Below are 20,113 nucleotides of genomic sequence, written 5' to 3' on the forward strand. Positions count from 1 at the left end.
CCCAGGGATGGAACCCACACCTCCTGCATCTCCTCCTTTGGGAGGCAGATTCTTTACCACTGAGCCACCTGGGAAGCTTGAAGTCTTTTCTAGCTTTAACATTCAGGAAACTTTTACATCCTATGATTTTTTTTTAATTATATATGGTTTTAAAGTTTATAACCTGTTAAGAGGACAAAAAATTCAAATCTCTCATACCTGAAATCTGAGTAAATCTGACACTAGAGGAAGATATACCACTTTTACCTTTTAGCTTCTCCTTCCTGGGATAATGGTGAGAGTGAGAATTCCCCACAGTGAGAGTTATGGACATAAGTCATCACTTAGAACTGAAGTGATAAGTTAACAGTATTTACCCGAGTATCTCTGAATGGAACAGGACATGTCTACTATGTCTACAGGCCTCCTTTGTGTAAGGCAGCCTCAGGTCTTACCTCAGGCCACGTGACTTTCATTGTCTCCAGCTGACTATGTATCAGAGCTTGGTTCCTGACACAAAGTTGCCTCCCATAAACTGTTTGTCTATGAGTGAGCTTTTCCTGAAGAATTCTGAGTAACAGGGATACTGCCACGAAGAGACTAACTGAATCATTTAGACTCTGCTTTGGGGGAATTCTGAGTGTACATACACAGCAGAGTGACATAAAAGGTGAACATTTAGAATGAAGGTGATGCTGTAAAGCAATAGGAACCATGGTGGCCGAGAAGGGACCAGCAAGAGACAGAATCAGCAGTGTAGACAGAAGAGGCTCTCGGTGGCTGGAAGAGCAGCTGACGCTAAGCTTGCTACTGTATTCTAAATATTATTTCATTTTCCCATGAGGCCTGCTGAAATTCCCTAAGTGCCTAAAATTTGAGATATCATTTAAAAGTCAAACTAACATTAAAGCATTGCCTTAAAAATGTCACCAAAAGGACAACCAAAAGGGACACCTATGGTGACAATCTTATAGAGTATGATTTTCCATATACTCAGATATAGTATAAACACACACTGGCAAAATGCTTCTAGTCAAAGGTTTTGTCTGACTTCTATTCCACTCCTGTGCTTCCTTTCATCCAAGATAAAAATAGGAGAAAATAAGTTTGTCACTGGGGTACTTACCCAATTCTAAAGCTGCTATTAGTGCCAAAGCAACAAGGGCTTCATTCTGCATTATTACATGTTCACTAGTTGCCATGGTAACTAGATGCTTGATGCCACCACTTTGTACAATGGTTTTAATTACATCCTACAATATATAAGTATCATGAAATTATAAACTTTAATTTTAAACATAAACTGCATTACAATCAATCAATTCACTGTTAAGTGGTTTTCTGACAGTTTCCCTATGAATCATTACATTTAACCATAATTTTTTTTCTTCACAGAAGAGAAGTAAAAAGCTTTTAGCTTTAAATAAATTCAAAGATGACAACTTAAATTACCTAAGCAAAAAAGACCACTGCAGTTCATATCAAGGAAGAGAGTTCTAGAAGCTAACAAACAAAAGTGCCACAGACCCAAATGTTCACCTACCATGAGATCAACAAAACAGAATAAATCTTGGAATAATAATAAAAAGTTCCTTTCAAATGTTTATTATTAATATAATACCAGGTGGCTGCCTTTCAGACGAACCAGGTGAAGCTTTTTATGTATATATGTATGCATGTATCTATTTAGTCTTAAAACCTTTGTTGTATCTGACAAAGTAAGATTACATACAACAGGACTTGAGAACTTAAACCAAAATTCTGTCTCCCTAATTTCTCATAGTACCTTCAACTCTGTCCTTTCCTGTGGCAGTGGGGCAGTGGGCTCCAGACTCAATAAATCTCACCGACTTTGAGCAAATTACAAACGCTCTCTGCATCTCAGAGATTTCACTTGAGATAATATAAGTGTCTATCTCATAGGTTTTTGTTATACAAAATTATTACATGAAAAGCACACATAAAAGTATACAGCAAAGGCTAGATGAAAAGAAATGGCTACACTTATTTCTAGTACTCACTTTTGTCTTCATCTCACTTAGGGTTTTGTTGCCTTCAAACTCAAGTTCTTGTTGGCCTAACCGCCACATGTAACAGGAATCTGAGAGTTCCAGATCCAGATGCCAAAACATGTCTGTCTGATTTAATCTAGTTAACAGAATTATGGTTTGCCTAAACGAAACCACTGGTAAGAGACCTCATGGAATGGAGCAAAGAATTATGGTAAAGACTCCAAGAAGGACAGAAGAGTGATCTGGGAATAAGCAAGTTAGTTGGAATGTCAGTTCTTCCCACAGTCTCTCATTTTGATGAATGACATGATGACCCCACCTGGTCCTAAGCCCCAAACGTGGAATTCTCTAAAACCTCCTTCTCCTTTGACCCCAATGTTGAATTCTGTCAATTCTACCACTCACATCTTTCTCAAATCCTTCTCTTCTTTTCCATCCTCACTGCTTCTATTAGGCTGAACTATATGCTATTTATTTCTTTGTGTCAAAATGGTTGAGTATCAGCAATTTCAAATTACTCAACCCAAATCCTTAGTTCAGCCCTTCATCATCTTGCATGTATATTTTTGAAATAGCTTTGTGTTCCTTGCCCCTAGTAAATAAGCCGTAGAGTCATCTTTCTAGGAAAACCAAATAATGGCACCCTGCTGCTTAAAATCCTTTGGGAGCGTTTTAATTCTCTACAGAATCAACCTGGCACAAAGTTCATCTTAATGCCCACTTCTCTCCCTCTTTGGTGACTGTCTCTGGGCCCAAGAGAGCACAGTTATGATGGAGAAGAGGTAAAAGGAGGACCACAGGAGTTAATTTTGCTATTCTTTCTCAATACTTTCCATCTCGTCAACAATACACTTGGTCCTGTACTGGTGCCAATGAAATGGATGGGCTTTCAGGCTGCTCTAGGTGAGACAGGTGGTAGGAAGGTCCAAGTTACGAGCTGCTTTTGCTCCAGGGAAAGACACCCAGAGATAGCATGCGATGGGGAGGAACATTCCTGTGACCAACCAGCTGGATAGCTACTGTGGTCAAGTCAATTATTTATATGAAGGAGATTTACTCAAGACAAGGAGTACCTTTAAGATTTTTTTCTTGCCATCTTCTTTTAATCTGTTTCATAAATAAATGGATGGTTTCCTCAGACTTACTTTTGATTTACTGTGTCGTATGAGGGCAGAGAGCAGTCTGTTTGACTCTCCCATCACACCAGCATGATCTTTGGCTTCACACCACTCTACCAAACGCTCCACTAATTTAACATTTTTTCCCAGTTGTTCAGCAGCTTCTGCTATAGGAAAGAAGGCAAACCACAAAGGAATGAATCAATAATAGGCAATCAACTAAAACAGCTAGTTAAAGATGTGAGAGTGTGAAGGAAAATTACAGGTCTAAAAAACAGAACACAACAACTTTGTTAAATAAGAACTACAAAATACTCTGCATCTAATAGATTATTGAGATTTTTTATATAAAGTTATGGACTTTTATAAAAAATGGAATAACTTTATACTCTTTTGGCTCAGCTTGGTAGTCTGTTAGTACTCTGGAAAACTGTACCAAACAGTTTTCAGCAGTACTCTAAGGAGTCAATACATATAAAGTTCAGAATTTAGAAATAAATAAATATAACTCATTCCGAGGATTAGTTTTCATTGTTTCTGTAAACAGAAACATGATCTCCCTGTTTGTAAAACAAATTAAAAAATTTTTTGACTGTCACTGTATTGAAACAATGATTTTGAAGACAAAGTAAAATCAGTATAGAAAATGCCAAAACATAAAAATTCCTCCAAGAACTGTTAATAAATCAATCTAAAACCTATATTATACCTACAAATGAAGAGAATACAATATAATTTCCATTTAAAGTCAATTATAACAAATATGGAAATTAATTAATGGGGATCTAAAACCAATCTCTTTTGCCTTTTATTTGCTACTTATCTCTATGATTACATAATTATGAAAGCTAAAAACAGGTCCTTTTTCATACAAAACATACACCTTAGGAAAGAATTTCTCTTACCTTGTGCATCTATTAACATTCTTAATGTTCCCAAGAGTTTGAACTGAACTGGGGGCATTTCAGATTTAAGGAATTTCAAAACTGCCTCCGTGACTCCAGCTGATAACATCTTTGCTTTATTTACAACTAGAGAGAGACAGAAAGACTGGTTAAAATTATGTTAGCATTTTTGATGATAATCATTCAATTCAATATAATTTTTGAGTGTCTTATTAGCTTTAAGGCTCCATGTTACATTTTTCTACTTAAAAACAATCCTATTACTTTTCTGTTAATTTTAAGAATGGGATTGGGAATGCTAGGTCTAGGGGATAAATATCCTCTGAGGAGGGATTAGGGGCAGGATGAAAAGGGGACAACAGAGGATGAGATGGCTGGATGGCATCACTGACTCGATGGACGTGAGTTTGAGTGAATTCCGGGAGATGATGATGGACAGGGAGGCCTGGCGTGCTGCGATTCATGGGGTCGCAAAGAGTCAGACACAACTGAGCGACTGAACTGGACTTAACTGATAGAAGCACAACATACGAAATCACATTTACTGGCTTTTCAAATCTAATAAAAAAAGCTAATAATTTGTAAAGGAAATCTGACAATGTTGTCTTCATATTTACAAAAAGCATGATTCTTCAACTTTAATAAATGTCTCTTTTTACCTCTATCCTTGACTCAAGTGTGTTAATATAGATATTATAGACATTAATAAGCAACCTTAATCTGCTACATGAAACAAATTTATTTTATATAGATTGCATTTTCATATGTTACACTATTTTTACCTAACCAGAAATTTACCATTAGAAAGTAGAATAACAGGATAGTTTTAACTATATCCTGTATTATTTCCCATGATAATGTTATTTTGAAAGACTAATAATCCAAAAAGGCACATTAAGGCTAGTTAAAAAAAAACTGTATGTCTGTACCCACTGCTATATTTAAAATGGATAACCAACAAGGACCTACTGTATAGCACATAGAACTTTGCTCAGTGTTATGTGGCAGCTTGGATGTGAGTGGGTTTTAGCGGAGAATGGACACATGTATATGTATGGCCGAGTCCCTTTTCTGTTCACCAAAACTAGCACAACACTGCTAATTGGCTATAGCCCAATACAAAAAGTCCAAAAGGAAAAAAATGTCACGTCTGCTTGTAGGGGAAAAAAAAATTCTTAAAAATCATCTTTAGGGGATTCTATGAATTGATATCATTATCTTACCTCAACTGAAGATGCTTTAAAAATCTTAACTATACAGTATGATGAAAATCTGGGAGTTCACAAAACGTAATAGAATATTTGAATAATCTGAAAAAGGAAGATTGTGCTTGTGTAGTCTCAGAAAACTTCTCTAACATATAATCTCCATTTATTAGTAAGAAAAATGTAAGCAATCTGAAGACTATGATTTTTTCTTTTCTTGGTTAGGGTAGGTCCACAAATCACATAAAGTAAATATCTTTCCAAAACAATAGATTTTATCTCTTACACAGTTGGCTCCCATTCTTACGACGTACCTGGGATGGCTAGGTTTCTGAGGGCACTTAGTGCTGCATGCTGAACAGTTACGTTTCCATCTTCTACATGTCTGTCCAATAAATCCATAAGTTTTTCTACAATTCCATTGTCTACCATATGGATACAATTTCCATCTAAATAACAACAGAAAACATTTTTCCCCTCTTTAAAATATTTATAAATATTTTGTAATACTCATGCCAGCCCATTATCTACATTAAGGAAAATGGAGCTACAGAAAAATAAAATGAATTCCATCTCTTTCTCACAGCAGACTTACGAGATTTTTGTTTGTTTACTGAGTGAGAAGTGTGATTATAAGATTTTTTTTTAATTTTTATTTTTACTTTACTTTGCTTTACAATACTGTATTGGTTTTGCCATACACTGACATGAATCCGCCACGGGTGTACATGAGTTCCCAATCCTGGACCCCCCTCCCACCTCCCACCCCATATCATCTCTCTGGATCATTCCTGAGCACCAGCCCCAAGCACCCTGTATCCTGTATCGAACATAGGCTGGCAATTCGTTTCTTACATGATAGTATACATGTTTCAGTACCCTTCTCCCAAATCATCCCACCCTCTCCCTCTCCATCAGAGTCCAAAAGTCCATTCTATACATCTGTGTCTCTTTTACTGTCTTGCATACAGGGTTATCATTACCATCTTTCTAAATTCCATATATATGTGTTAGTATACTGTATTGGTGTTTTTCTTTCTGGCTTACTTCACTCTGTATAATCGGCTTCATTTCATCCATCTCATCAGAACTGATTCAAATGTATTCTTTTTAATGGCTGAGCAATACTCCATTGTGTATATGTACCACAGCTTTCTTATTCATTCATCTGCTGATGGACATCTAGGTTGTTTCCATGTCCTGGCTATAATGAACAGTGCTGCGATGAACATTGGGGTACACGTGTCTCTTTCAATTCTGGTTTCCTCGGTGTGTATGCCCAGCAGTGGGATTGCTGGGTCATAAGGCAGTTCTATGCAATTTTTTAAGGAATCTCCACACTGTTCTCCATAGTGGCTGTACTAGTTTGCATTCCCACCAACAGTGTAGGAGGGTTCCCTTTTCTCCACACCCTCTCCAGCATTTATTGCTTGTAGACTTTTGGATGACAGCCATTCTGACTGATGTGAAATGGTACCTCATTGTGGTCTTGATTTGCATTTCTCTAATAATGAGTGATGTTGAGCATCTTTTCATGTGTTTGTTAGCCATCCGTATGTCTTCTTTGGAGAAATGTCTATTTAGTTCTTTGGCCCATTTTTTGATTGGGTCATTTATTTTTCTGGAATTGAGCTGCATAAGTTGCTTGTCTATTTTTGAGATTTGTCAGTTGCTTCAATTGCTATTATTTTCTCCCATTCAGAAGGCTGTCTTTTCACCTTGCTTCTAGTTTCCTTTGTTGTGCAGAAGCTTTTAATTTTAATTAGATCCCATTTGTTTATTTTTGCTTTTATTTCCAGTATTCTGGGAGGTGGATCATAGAGGATCCTGCTGTGATTTATGTCGGAGAGTGTTTTGCCTATGTTCTCCTTTAGGAGTTTTATAGTTTCTGGTCTTACGTTTAGATCTTTAATCCATTTGAGTTTATTTTTGTGTGTGGTGTTAGAAAGTGATCTAGTTTCATTCGTTTACAAGTGGTTGCCCAGTTTTCCCAGCACCACTTGTTAAAGAGATTGTCTTTACTCCATTGTATATTCTTGCCTCCTTTGTCGAAGATAAGCTGTCCATAGGTGTGTGGATTTATCTCTGGGCTTTCTATTTTGTTCCATTGATCTATATTTCTGTCTTTGTGCCAGTACCATACTGTCTTGATGACTGTGGCTTTGTAGTAGAGCCTGAAGTCAGGCAAGTTGATTCCTCCAGTTCCATTCTTCTTTCTCAAGATTGCTTTGGCTATTCGAGGTTTTTTGTATTTCCATACAAACTGTGAAATTATTTGTTCTAGCTCTGTGAAAAATACCGCTGGTAGCTTGATAGGGATTGCAATGAATCTGTGGATTGCTTTGGGTAGTATACTCATTTTCAGTATATTGATTCTTCTGATCCATGAACATGGTATATTTCTCCATCTATTAGTGTCCTCTTTGATTTCTTTCATCAGTGTTTTACAGTTTTCTATATATAGGTCTTTAGTTTCTTTGGGTAGATATATTCCTAAGTATTTTATTCTTTTTGTTGCAATGGTGAATGGAATTATTTCCTTAATTTCCTTTTCTACTTTCTCATTATTAGTGTATAGGAATACAAGGGATTTCTGTGTGTTGATTTTATATCCTGCAACTTTACTATATTCATTGATTAGCTCTAGTAATTTTCTGGTGGAGTCTTTAGGGTTTTCTATGTAGAGGATCATGTCATCTGCAAACAGTGAGAGTTTTACTTCTCCTTTTCCAATTTGGATTCCTTTTATTTCTTTTGCTGCTCTGATTGCTGTGGCCAAAACTTCCAGAACTATGTTGAATAGTAGCGGTGAAAGTGGGCACCCTTGTCTTGTTCCTGACTTTAGGGGAAATGCTTTCAATTTTTCACCATTGAGGATAATGTTTGCTGTGGGTTTGTCATATATAGCTTTTATTATGTTGAGGTATGTTCCTTTTATTCCTGCTTTCTGGAGAGATTTTATCATAAATGGATGTTGAATTTTGTCAAAGGCCTTCTCTGCATCTATTGAGATAATCATATGGCTTTTATTTTTCAATTTGTTAATGTGGTGAATTACATTGATTGATTTGCAGATATTGAAGAATCCTTGCATCCCTGGGATAAAGCCCACTTGGTCATGGTGTATGATCTTTTTAATGTGTTGTTGGATTCTGATTGCTAGAATTTTGTTGAGGATTTTTGCATCTATGTTCATCAGTGATATTGGCCTGTAGTTTTCTTTTTTTGTGGCATCTTTGTCAGGTTTTGGTATTAGGGTGATGGTGGCCTCATAGAATGAGTTTGGAAGTTTACCTTCCTCTGCAATTTTCTGGAAGAGTTTGAATAGGACAGGTGTTAGCTCTTCTCTAAATTTTTGGTAGAATTCAGCTGTGAAGCCGTCTGGACCTGGGCTTTTGTTTGCTGGAAGATTTCTGATTACAGTTTCAATTTCTGTGTTTGTGATGGGTCTGTTAAGATTTCTTCCTGGTTCAGTTTTGAAAAGTTGTACTTTTCTTAGAATTTGTCCATTTCTTCCATGTTGTCCATTTTATTGGCATATAATTGCTGATAGTAGCCTCTTATGATCCTTTGTATTTCTGTGTTGTCTGTTGTGATCTCTCCATTTTCATTTCTAATTTTATTGATTTGATTTTTCTTTCTTTGTTTCTTGATGAGTCTGGCTAATGGTTGGTCAATTTTATTTATCCTTTCAAAGAACCAGCTTTTGGCTTTGTTGATTTTTGCTATGGTCTCTTTTGTTTCTTTTGCATTTATTTCTGCCCTAATTTTTAAGATTTCTTTCCTTCTACTAACTCTGGGGTTCTCCATTTCTTCCTTTTCTAATTGCTTTAGGTGTAGAGTTAGGTTATTTATTTGACTTGTTTCTTGTTTCTTGAGGTATGCCTGTATTGCTATGAACTTTCCTCTTAGCACTGCTTTTCCAGTGTCCCACAGGTTTTGGGTTGTTGTGTTTTCATTTTCATTCATTTCTATGCATATTTTGATTTCTTTTTTGATTTCTTCAGGGATTTGTTGGTTATTCAGAAATGTGTTGTTCAGCCTCCATATGTTGGAATTTTTAAGTTTTTCTCGTGTAATTGAGATCTAATCTTAATGCATTATGGTCAGAAAAGATGCTTGGAATGATTTCAATTTTTTTGAATTTATCAAGTTTAGATTTATGGCCCAGGATGTGATCTATCCTGGAGAAGGTTCCGTGAGCACTTGAAAAAAAGGTGAAATTTATTGTTTTGGGGTGAAATGTCCTATAGATATCAATTAGGTCTAACTGGTCTATTGTATCATTTAAAGTTTATGTTTGTTAATTTTCTGTTTAGTTGATCTGTCCATAGGTGTGAGTGGTGTTATAAGATTCTTAAAATAGATAAAAATTTTTAAATTGGCCCCAAAAATCTCTACTTGAGAGATTCTACTTGAGAGATTCTTGAGACATCTACAGTATGTCAGATGAGTAAATAGAAACCACATGCTTAATGTGTCTGCCAATTGTTTCCATTTATAATGAAGTATGCCAGTGTTCTGCCAACATTACAGTAACAGTACTCTAAATTTTGTTATCATGATTGATATTTAAATTATTTTTAAAGCAGAATTTCTGAAACATTTATAAAACAGAATATTATAATAATTACTATTTAACCCCCATTTAGCTTCATTAATTATCAATATTTTGCAAGTCTTATTTTCAACATTAAGGAGCTAATGATGGTCCCCAAAAAGACAGAATGAAAAATGGAATATGTCATTATTAAAACATGCTATAACAAGAGTTAATACTCAAATAAAATAAAATTTAAAACAAAAGTAACTCATATTTCCTAGATACAGTATAAGAATAAGTTTCTAGAATAAACAGCAGAAGTATCATACTTCAGAAATATACATGAAGGCCTGGTGCCTCTGAAGTATTATTTAAGTAAATATTCTAGCCTAAACCAGTAGATCACCCACACTTAAGTTTTGTAGACATAAGAGTATAAATTGAGGCACAATAATGAATACTCAGATTATTAAATCCAAGATAAAATCTAAATCCAAAGAGCATATCCTCCTAGATCGGAAGTATACTAGCACGGGACTAAAGTTTATTCATCTCTGAAGTGTAGAGTATTCAAAAAGAAGGACTTCAAAGTCACTGTTCATTATCTTTAAACTATCAGCTCTTAGTTGAAGTGCATAAAACATGTAATTTGTTGGGCAAGTTGCTATTAGTATTTCAGATTTCTGAAAAATTAAGGTAGTAGTACACAGAGATTCTGCATATGCTTCTGAATGGTTCTAGGTTTAGTACATGTTATGGCAAAGCATAATTCTAAAATATAGAAAGTCTAATTTAATAAGAATGAACTAATATGCTTACCATTTCTGGCAAAATTTGCAATTGCCAATGCTCCAGCAAGCTGTAGCTGGTGGTTATTTGATGGAATCCAAGAGAGTACCCTTTGAAACACATTACCTTTTCCTCCTTCAAATAATTTCTGCATGGATTCATCTAGAGATAAATGAAACAGATATAAGGGAAATACTTAGGAGTGACACATCCATATTCTTAACTGAATACCCAACTGGGAAATCATATACCTCACAATCCACAATTCATAAAGGGAGAAGTAATGGCTCTTTTTCTAAGAAACTTTTAGTAGAGACTGGACAAAAGGGTTTAGAATTTTTCTATTCTAAATCCCAAGTAGCCATTTAGCTTTTAGACCTTTGGCACCATAGCTGTCTCTTCTAAATGACAGCTCTTTAAATACTATGTAAGAGAGGAAAGACTCCTCCTGTCCAGGTTCATTATCTCTAGTTCTCTTTATGATGTGTTTCAAAATCATCCCATCAACAAGATTAAATGTGACAGGAAAATGAGAGAAAATGCCTAATGAAGTATTTATAAAAGAGACAATAAATTTTAAAAAATCTGACAATCATGTTTTTTATTGACATAAATTATAACTCACCTCCAAGAAGTAATAAAACCATTAGATCCGAAGCGGTTTTGAGCTCAGCAATATCCTCCTCTTTGTCACTATCCACTTTCTGCTGAACAATCTCCAGTAGACATTCTACCAGGCCTGATTCAACAAGCTGTAGTTTAATAGCATCTAAAGAACAATGTGAACAAAATAGCCAGAATTTAAGATGAAATAAGAGTTCTGGTATAAGCAATTTATTATTAAGAATTATAAGACACCACGAAAGTACATGATTTAGATAATACTCCTTTGAAGATCTGAGTTTCAAAAGGAAGTATCAGACAGTGAAGCTTAAATACACAAGAGCTTTATTTCATTTTTCCATTTGATATTATGTCACTTTTCAGAATGTCTGGCAGCACCTAAACAAATTGATTCTCAGCTCTGAAGGCAAGTAATATCTGTTATTCTAGAGATTATACTCACATTTAAAAGGCAACACTGTAAAATATCCCACACTGTTTAAAACAAAACACACACAGATGATATAGTTAAAATATATCCACTAATGGAATTTGAATACCAAGATACTGAAAAGAGGTATTAGTAAATTTCAAAGTATATCACAAGGTATGTATATTTGGATTCATATTTGTACACTGTTATTTTTCTAAGGCAGTTAATTTGTAACTTTCTTAACTTGAAAAGTTATGTTTTAAAAAAGAGTTTCAGGTCCTCATTAATTTGAAGCTTCCTCAAGTGATGGGAACGCAGATATTGTATAAACTTCATTCATCCTTGTGTTTTAACCTAAATTGGTCTACTTAAATATTTTGGGTATATTTGATACTGCTTAAGATAAATGTTGATCAACTGACCTTAGAAATACATTAGCTACACAGATATTTTCAAACTTAAATTTTATTGTTTAATTGGATTTTATTTTAGTCTTCAGTTTCCCTAAGCTGTATATGCATATATCTACAGCAAGGGCAGTGTAAGCTTCTTATTTGGGAGAAACAGACCTTTTTTTTTTTTTCCCCAAACTTAAGACTTTTTCATTGAGACCATTTTAATGTGTAAAAATTTGGCCTTTTTTCCCTATCACTAGGACCACTGATCTTCCTTGGCATATTATTTCAGAATACACAGAATATTCAACCTAGAATATTTTTTTAAAAGGTATACTTGCACTGTGCCATGCTGAAAGTAGGGCGTTTCCTTGGTTACAGAATGATAGAACTAGAAATATGCGGTGACTAGAATTGAAAGCCATGATGAAAAAGCCTTAAAAAATACAAAAAACCTTGAATTATAGAAATCCCAGTTTAAATGTTGGAATCACTCTCCTTTGCATACAAGGAAAACCAAGGATGATATGCTAAGGATAGCCCGGACACAAATTTTCAAAGTTATCATTCAGTCCACTTCACAGTTATAAAACACAAGTGAAGATAGTGGAAAACAAAACAAATAAATAAAAAGTTATTATGAAATACTGCAAGGAAGGTTACAGGTTGTTCTCTGGCATAAAACTACCTGAAAGTCACAATGAAAATTTCCTATTTGGCCAAACCATGAAATGAGATGAAAAATAAATTCCTCCCATAAGATCTAAGGCACGGAGGAAATATAACATGTGCTAAGGTTAAACTATGAGATCTTTCTTCTCACAGTTTAACTGTAATCACATATATATATGGGATGCTTAAAATGCCTTATTAAAAAGGATTAGCAAGGCATTCCGCCAAAGCAGACAGCCTAGCACACTTTTATCAGTACCATTCTGCCCAAGGACATCTACTTATATCACTACCATTTATGTATCATGTTTTTTTAATATATATGTATGTGTATATCTGTATGAATGTATATTTAAAAATCTTTCCTAAGTGGTGGAAAAATTCCACAAATTCAACAAAGCATATAAATATACATTATGCTTAAGTGTGAAAGTTGCTCAGTTGTATCTGACTCTGCAACCCTGTGGACTATACAGTCCATGGAATTCTCTAGGCCAAAATACTGCAGTGGGTAAGGGATCTTCCCAACCCAGAGATCAAACCCAGATCTCCCACATTGCAGGTGGATTCTTTACCAGCTGAGCCACAAGGGAAGCCCAAGAATACTCGAGTGGGTAGCCTATCCCTTCTGCAGAGGATCTTTCTGGCCCAGGAATTGAACCAGGGTCGTCGTCTTCATTGCAGGTGGATTCTTACCAACTGAGCTATCAGGGAAGTCCTTACGTTCCGCTTAATCAACTATTATTATTAAATACATTAAATAACCACAGAACTATTACCTAAATCAAGAAATCCATCACCAACAACCAGAGAAACCCCTCTGTGGTTTTTCCTGTCACATATCCGTCCCTTTCAAATCACTACCCTGATATCCATACATATCCATACTTTTACAATTTCACCAAATAATCATTCCTAAAAAACTACAGCTTAATTTAAGCTTTTTTTGAAACTTCATATAAATGGAATCATATATTTTTCAGTGCTGGCCTTTTCTTTTTAATGTTTATAGGACTCATCTACACTACTGGTTATGGCTATCTTCATTCCTTTCCATAACGGTGCATTTTTCCATAATATGGATAGTCCATGTTATTCTACTATTAATGGATACAAGTTGTTTAAATATTTCATTATTATAAACAATGCTGTTATGGACATTCCTGGAATGGCTCCTGGTGTACATGAACATGTTTCTGGGTATACACCAAACAGCAGAATTTCTGGATCACTGGGAACACCCATCTCTAACTCAGTAGATACTGTTCTCCAAATCGTACCAATTTATAGTCCCATCAGCATTTAATGAGTTTCCACTGTTTCACACCTTCATCAATACTTGGTATTATCATTTTTTCCAGTGAGTACACAGTGGTAATTTATTGTGGTTTTATTTTGCATTCCCTAATTTTTAATGAGTTGAGCATATTTTCATGTGTTTATTAGCTACTTGGATTTTATCTTTTGTAAAGGGCCTACTCAAATTATTTGCACATTTTCACCACTGAATTTTCCACATTTTTCTTAGTGACTTGGGGGTGTTTTTCTACGTGTTGTACACATCAGCTCTCTGCTTGTTACATGTGTTGCAAATATCATTTCATCTACTGTCATGCCTTTCTCAAACTTTTATTTTTAAAATAACCAAATTTATCATTTTTTCCTTTTAGTTAAGCTTTCTGTGATATAAGAAAATTTTCTGTATGCAAGCCTGTGATGATATTCTCCTATCTCATGTTTTAAGGTTAACTTTCTTATTTCAACTTTTATGTTCAATAATGTATCTGAAATGAAATTTTTAAAATACTAAAAACTGGGATTGTATGTGTGTCTCCAATCATATTTTCTACATTTCTAGCACCATTTATTTAACAAACTGTCCTTTCCATACAGCTCCATAGTGGTACCTTTTTTTCTTAGTAAAATAGACATCTACTAATGCATCCATTTGTTTCTGGGTTATCCTGTTCCACCAGTCTTCCTGTCCATCTTTGAACCAATACTACATTGTCTTTTAAATATAATAGACCTTTATCAGAATAAAACTTTATTGTTGTTATGAAGAAAAACCCATTCCGCTCCCTTGTTCTTGTTCACATTATCTTGACTATTCCTGGTCTTTGGGATTTTGATGAGAACTGCAGTTAAGTCTTTATATCAGTATGGGGCCATATAACATCATTACAGAATACATATAGCTTTCTGTTTATTTAGATCTTAGTTTCTCTTTATGATTTTCTACACTTTTCTGCCAGAGATCTTTGACATCTTTTATTAACCTATTCTGAAGTACTTCTCTCTCTCTTTTTTAAAGCAACTCAGCTTGCAGGATCTTAGCTCCCAGACCAGGGATCACATTCGGGGGCCCCAGCAGTGAAAGCACAGAGTCCTAACCATTGGAATACCAAGGAATTCCCTTAAATATTTTTTTTTTTTTAATACTAAACAATGTATTTTTAAAATGTATTTTCTGTTTTTTGCTAGTATGTAAAAATACAATGCTTTGGGTTTTCAGATGTTTTTCTTTGTTTTGGCTAACAACCCAAATGCTAATTTTCAAGATTAACCTATTCTTTTGTATTCTGGATGTAATCATATCATCTATGAAAAATGACAGCTTATTTCCTACCAATATCTTTTCTTTCTTTTTTACTCTATAGCACTGGATAGTTCCTACAATACAATAAGAAATAAAAATGGGGATAATCCTTCTCATTCCCAACTTTAGAAGGAAATGCTTTTTGTTTTACCACTGAGTGTGACGTTTTCTATAGAATTTGGGTTATATATTCTCTTCACTCTCTTCTAGTAATGGTTTCTTAAGTTTTTAAAAACCATATATGGATGCTTAATCTTATGAAATGTTTTTCTGGATGATAAAGACGCTTACTCCTTGGAAGAAAAGTTATGACCAACCTAGATAGCATATTCAAAAGCAGAGACATTACTTTGCTGACTAAGGTCCGTCTAGTCAAGGCCATGGTTTTTCCAGTAGTCACGTATGGATGTGAGAGTTGGACTATGAAGAAGGCTGAGCGCCGAAGAATTGATGCTTTTGAACTGTGGTGTTGGAGAAGGCTCTTGAGAGTCCCTTGGGCTGCAAGGAGATCCAACCAGTCCATTCTGAAGGAGATCAACCCTGGCATTTCTTTGGAAGGAATGATGCTAAAGCTGAAGCTCCAGTACTTTGGCCACCTCATGCGAAGAGTTGACTCATTGGAAAAGACTCTGATGCTGGGAGGGATTGAGGGCATGAGAAGGGGATGACCGAGGATGAGATGGCTGGATGGCATCACTGACTCGATGGACGCGAGTCTGAGTGAACTCCGGGAGTTGGTGATGGACAGGGAGGCCTGGCATGCTGCAATTTACGGGGTCGCAAAGAGTTGGACACGACTGAGCGACTGAACTGAACTGAAGATCATACAATTGCACACATCTCACACTAGTAAAGTAATGCTCAAAATTCTTCAAGCCAGGCTTCAACAATACATGAACTGTGAACTTCCATATGTTCAAGCTGGTTTTAGAAAAGGCAGAGGAACCAGAGATCAAATTGCCAACATCCACTGGATGATCAAAAAAGCAAGAGAGTTCAAGAAAACATCTATTTCTGCTTTATTGACTATGCCAAAGCCTTTGACTGTGCGGATCACAATAAACTGTGGAAAATTCGGAAAGAGATGGGAATACCAGACCACCTGACCTGCCTCTTGAGAAACCTATATGCAGGTCAGGAAGCAATAGTTAGAACTGGACATGGAACAACAGACTGCTTCCAAACAGGAAGAGGAGTATGTAAAGGCTATATATTGTCACCCTGCTTATTTAACTTCTGTGCAGAGTACATCACAAGAAACGCTGGGCTGGAGGAAGCACAAGCAGGAATCAAGATTGCCGGGAGAAATATCAATAACCTCAGATATGCAGATGACACCACCCTTACGACAGAAAGTGAAGAGGAACTAAAAAGCCTCTTGATGAAAGTGAAAGTGGAGAGTGACAAAGTTGGCTGAAAGCTCAACATTCAGAAAACTAAGATCATGGCATCCGGTCCCATCATTTCATGGCAAATAGATGGGGAAACAGTGGCAGACTTTATTTTGGGGGCCCCAAAATCACTGCAGATGGTGAATGCAGCCATGAAATTAAAAGACACATTCTCCTTGGAAGGAAGGTTATGACCAACCTAGACAGCATATTAAAAAGCAAAGACATTACTTTGCCAACAAAGGTCCATCTAGTCAAGGCTATGGTTTTTCCAGTGGTCATGTATGGATGTGAGAGTTGGACTGTGAAGAAAGCTGAGCACTGAAGAATTGATGTTTTTGAACTGTGGTGTTGGAGAAGACTCTTGAGAGTCCCTTGGACTGCAAGGAGATCCAACCAGTCCATCCTAAACAAGATCAGTCCTCGGTGTTCACTGGAAGGAATGATATTGAAGCTGAAACTCTAATACTTTGGCCACCTGACGTGAAGAGCTGACTTATTTGAAAAGACCCCGATGCTGGGAAAGATTGAAGACGAGAGGAGAAGGGGACGACAGAGGATGAGATGGTTGGATGGCATCACTGACTCGGTGGACGTGAGTTTGAGTAAACTCTGGGAGTTGGTTTTGGACAGGGAGACCTGGTATGCTGCAGTTCATGGGGTCACAGAGTCGGACACAACTGAGCAACTGAAGATCATATGATTTTCCCCTTTATTAAGTTTTAATGTCATGAATTATATTGATTGCCTTTGGAATAATAAACTACATTTCCAGAATAAATCCAATTTAGTATGATGATTAATTTTTAAATATATTATTGGAAATTGTTTGCTAAAAGTTTATGGGAATTTTGGATCTATGTTCATGGTGAGACTGGCCTTTAATTTGTATTCTTCTATGGTCTTTGATGGTATTTTATTAGCTTCACAAAATACACTAGTGAGTATATTTGCGTTTCCTATTCCTTGAAAGAATAGAAGGTAAGATTACTCAGCTTTTCTATTCTTGTGTCACCCATACTTGAAAATGTATGGGCATCAAACTTTTGTAACATTCTTCTAGTATCTGTGATATCTGTAGTGAGATCTATTTTCTTGATTCTGGTTATTTGTACCTTCCCTCTTTTTTTTTCCAGATTAATCTTACTAGGGATTTACCAGTTCTATGACATCTTTTCAGACTCAACATTGACAAGCATATGCTTATATTGTGTTACATATTTTCTATCTCATTAACTTCAGTTCTTTGTATTTCCTTCCTTCTAGTTTCTTTCGGTTTCGTTTATGTTTTTCTTCACTAATTCCTGAGATTAAAGCTGAGCTTAGTGATTTTAGCTTTTTTCATTTTCCATTATATACTTTTAAAGCGAAAAAAAAATCACTTTAAGTATGGCTTTACATGCATCATAAAAGATTTGAGATAGTCTTCTCATTTTCCTTATTATTAAAAAAAAAACTCTATCATACTCTAAAATGGCAATCCTTTGTTAAAATTTTTTCCATGAGAAGTATACACATTTTAAATGGTTTATATGTACTTGCAAGGGCTCTGAAGCGAGGTGCAGGGCCCCTCGTATGTCCATTAAATCAATTTTCATAATCATGGTGTCCACATTTTCTATACTACTATTTTTTTAAAGTCTATTTGTCCTATGATATTTGTGGATATTTAGTTGTCCTCATAGTTCTGAATACTTTTGCTTCTAATCTTTTGGGATAATACGTATTTTTATAGCTTCCAAGTGAACTGGATCTTTCATCATGATAACGTCACCTTCTTTCTCTCTAGCAAGTTTCTTAATAGTGATGTCTATTTTACCTGACAGTACTGATGATATGACTATCTCGGCTTTTTTCAGGTTTGAATGGAATATTTTTTCAATCTTTTAAATCTCCTCATACTTAAGAAGTATTGGTTGTTTAGTTGGTTTTTAAAATTTGAGTTAACAGTTGGTCTTAATTTTAACTAAAGCATTTAGGCCACATACATTTAATGTAATTACCAAAATACTAAATCCAGTATATTTTTTCATCCCTATTTTTACCTCCTGTTCCATGTTCCCTTTGCTCTGTTCTTTTGTTAGTTGATGCTGTATTAAAAAAAATTCTTTTCCACAAATCTTTCCATTAGTTGCATTTGGTTTTAAAAATTATTCTATTTCACCTTAAAATTTGGACTCATTAATCAGAATCTAATGGTACTTTCTTCCAGATAATACAAATGTCTTGGAACTCTTCACTTTTATGTCCCTCCAGATTTATACACTCATTTTGTGGTTCAGTTCAGTTGCTCAGTAGTGTCAGACTCTTTTTGACCCCATGGACTGCAGCACACCAGGCTTTCCTGTCCATCACCAACTCCCAGAGCTTGCTCAAACTCATGTCCATCAAGTCAGTGATGCCATCCACCCATCTCATCCTCTGTTGTCCCCATCTCCTCCCGCCTCCTCCATTTTGTGGTATATAAAATATATATACATATATATATACACACACACTTTAGATTTCACAATGAATTATTTTTATTATTTTGTATATTCAACATTCATGAGATTTACATACATATTTACTGCTTTTTTTTTTTTGCTTCTTTCTCCTCCCCTGCACCTATAATCTTCTTTCTGGATTCAGTTTCCTTTTTGGGGGGTGGGGGTGGGGGGCGAGGAATCATTTCCTTTTATTTACAAAAATCCTTTGTAATTTCTTTTTAGTGAGAATATGTTAGTGGTTAACTTTCATGGTTTCTAATCTGAAAACATCTTCATTTGCTTTCGGTTCTGACAGTTACGCTGGGATTAGAATTCTAGGTTGTATTTATTTTCTTTCGGCACACAGAACATGTCTGTCATCTGGCTTTCTTGCGACTGTCAAGAAGTTAGCAGTCAAACTTTTGCCTCTTTTAAGGTAATCTATTTTTCTCCTGGCTAATTTTAAAATTCTGTCCTTATATATATATTTTTTTCAATTTCAATATGACATATCTAAATATATATTTCTTTGAATGTTTTAAAATTATTGGGGTTCTTGAATCCTTGATATCTTTCATAACTTTTGACAAGTGCTCTGCCAAAATTTCTTCAAACTTCTACCCTCCCATCTCCCTCCTTTCTGGGACTCCAAAAAATGTATATGAGTCCCTTTCCCTCTTATTCTCTTTTATGTATATTGGTCCTTTTCTTTCTCTGGATTTCATTCTGGATTTCCTTCCATTCTATCTTCCAGTTCACTGGTTCTCTAATTTAACTATATTTAATCTGCTATCAAACTCATCTATTTAGGTTAATTTTTGTTGTGTTTCTCAATTCAGGAATTTCCAATTATTTCCTTTTCAAATCAGCTATTCTACTTTTTATAGTTTCTAGTTTCTATCTAAAATTTTCAAGTTTGTTTTTAACTCTTTGAACATAATAAGCATACCTGTTTTGAGTCAATGTCTAATAATTCCCGTATTGGGATATTTGTTGCCTGT

The 20,113-nt window shown here is 35.3% G+C and overlaps 1 protein-coding gene across 5 annotated transcripts in view; it reads right to left on the reverse strand.

The window, feature by feature from the left end:
- RAP1GDS1 (Rap1 GTPase-GDP dissociation stimulator 1) overlaps window positions 1-20,113 on the reverse strand; it is a 156,253-nt gene that overhangs the window by 11,752 nt on the left and 124,388 nt on the right. For 4 of the 5 annotated variants that reach the window (XM_005681400.3, XM_005681397.3, XM_005681399.3 and 1 more), the window contains 6 exons: window positions 11,177-11,320; window positions 10,582-10,713; window positions 5,534-5,668; window positions 4,015-4,140; window positions 3,137-3,276; window positions 1,106-1,232 (listed from right to left, as the gene is read on the reverse strand). In XM_005681400.3, the coding sequence (XP_005681457.1) occupies window positions 1,106-1,232; window positions 3,137-3,276; window positions 4,015-4,140; window positions 5,534-5,668; window positions 10,582-10,713; window positions 11,177-11,320 (804 nt within the window). The remainder of the gene's footprint in view (window positions 1-1,105; window positions 1,233-3,136; window positions 3,277-4,014; window positions 4,141-5,533; window positions 5,669-10,581; window positions 10,714-11,176; window positions 11,321-20,113) is intronic. The other variant, XM_005681398.3, reaches the window with a different exon arrangement.

The sequence above is a fragment of the Capra hircus genome, chromosome 6 (assembly GCF_001704415.2).
Source record: "Capra hircus breed San Clemente chromosome 6, ASM170441v1, whole genome shotgun sequence".
Classification (NCBI taxonomy): Eukaryota; Metazoa; Chordata; class Mammalia; order Artiodactyla; family Bovidae; genus Capra; species Capra hircus.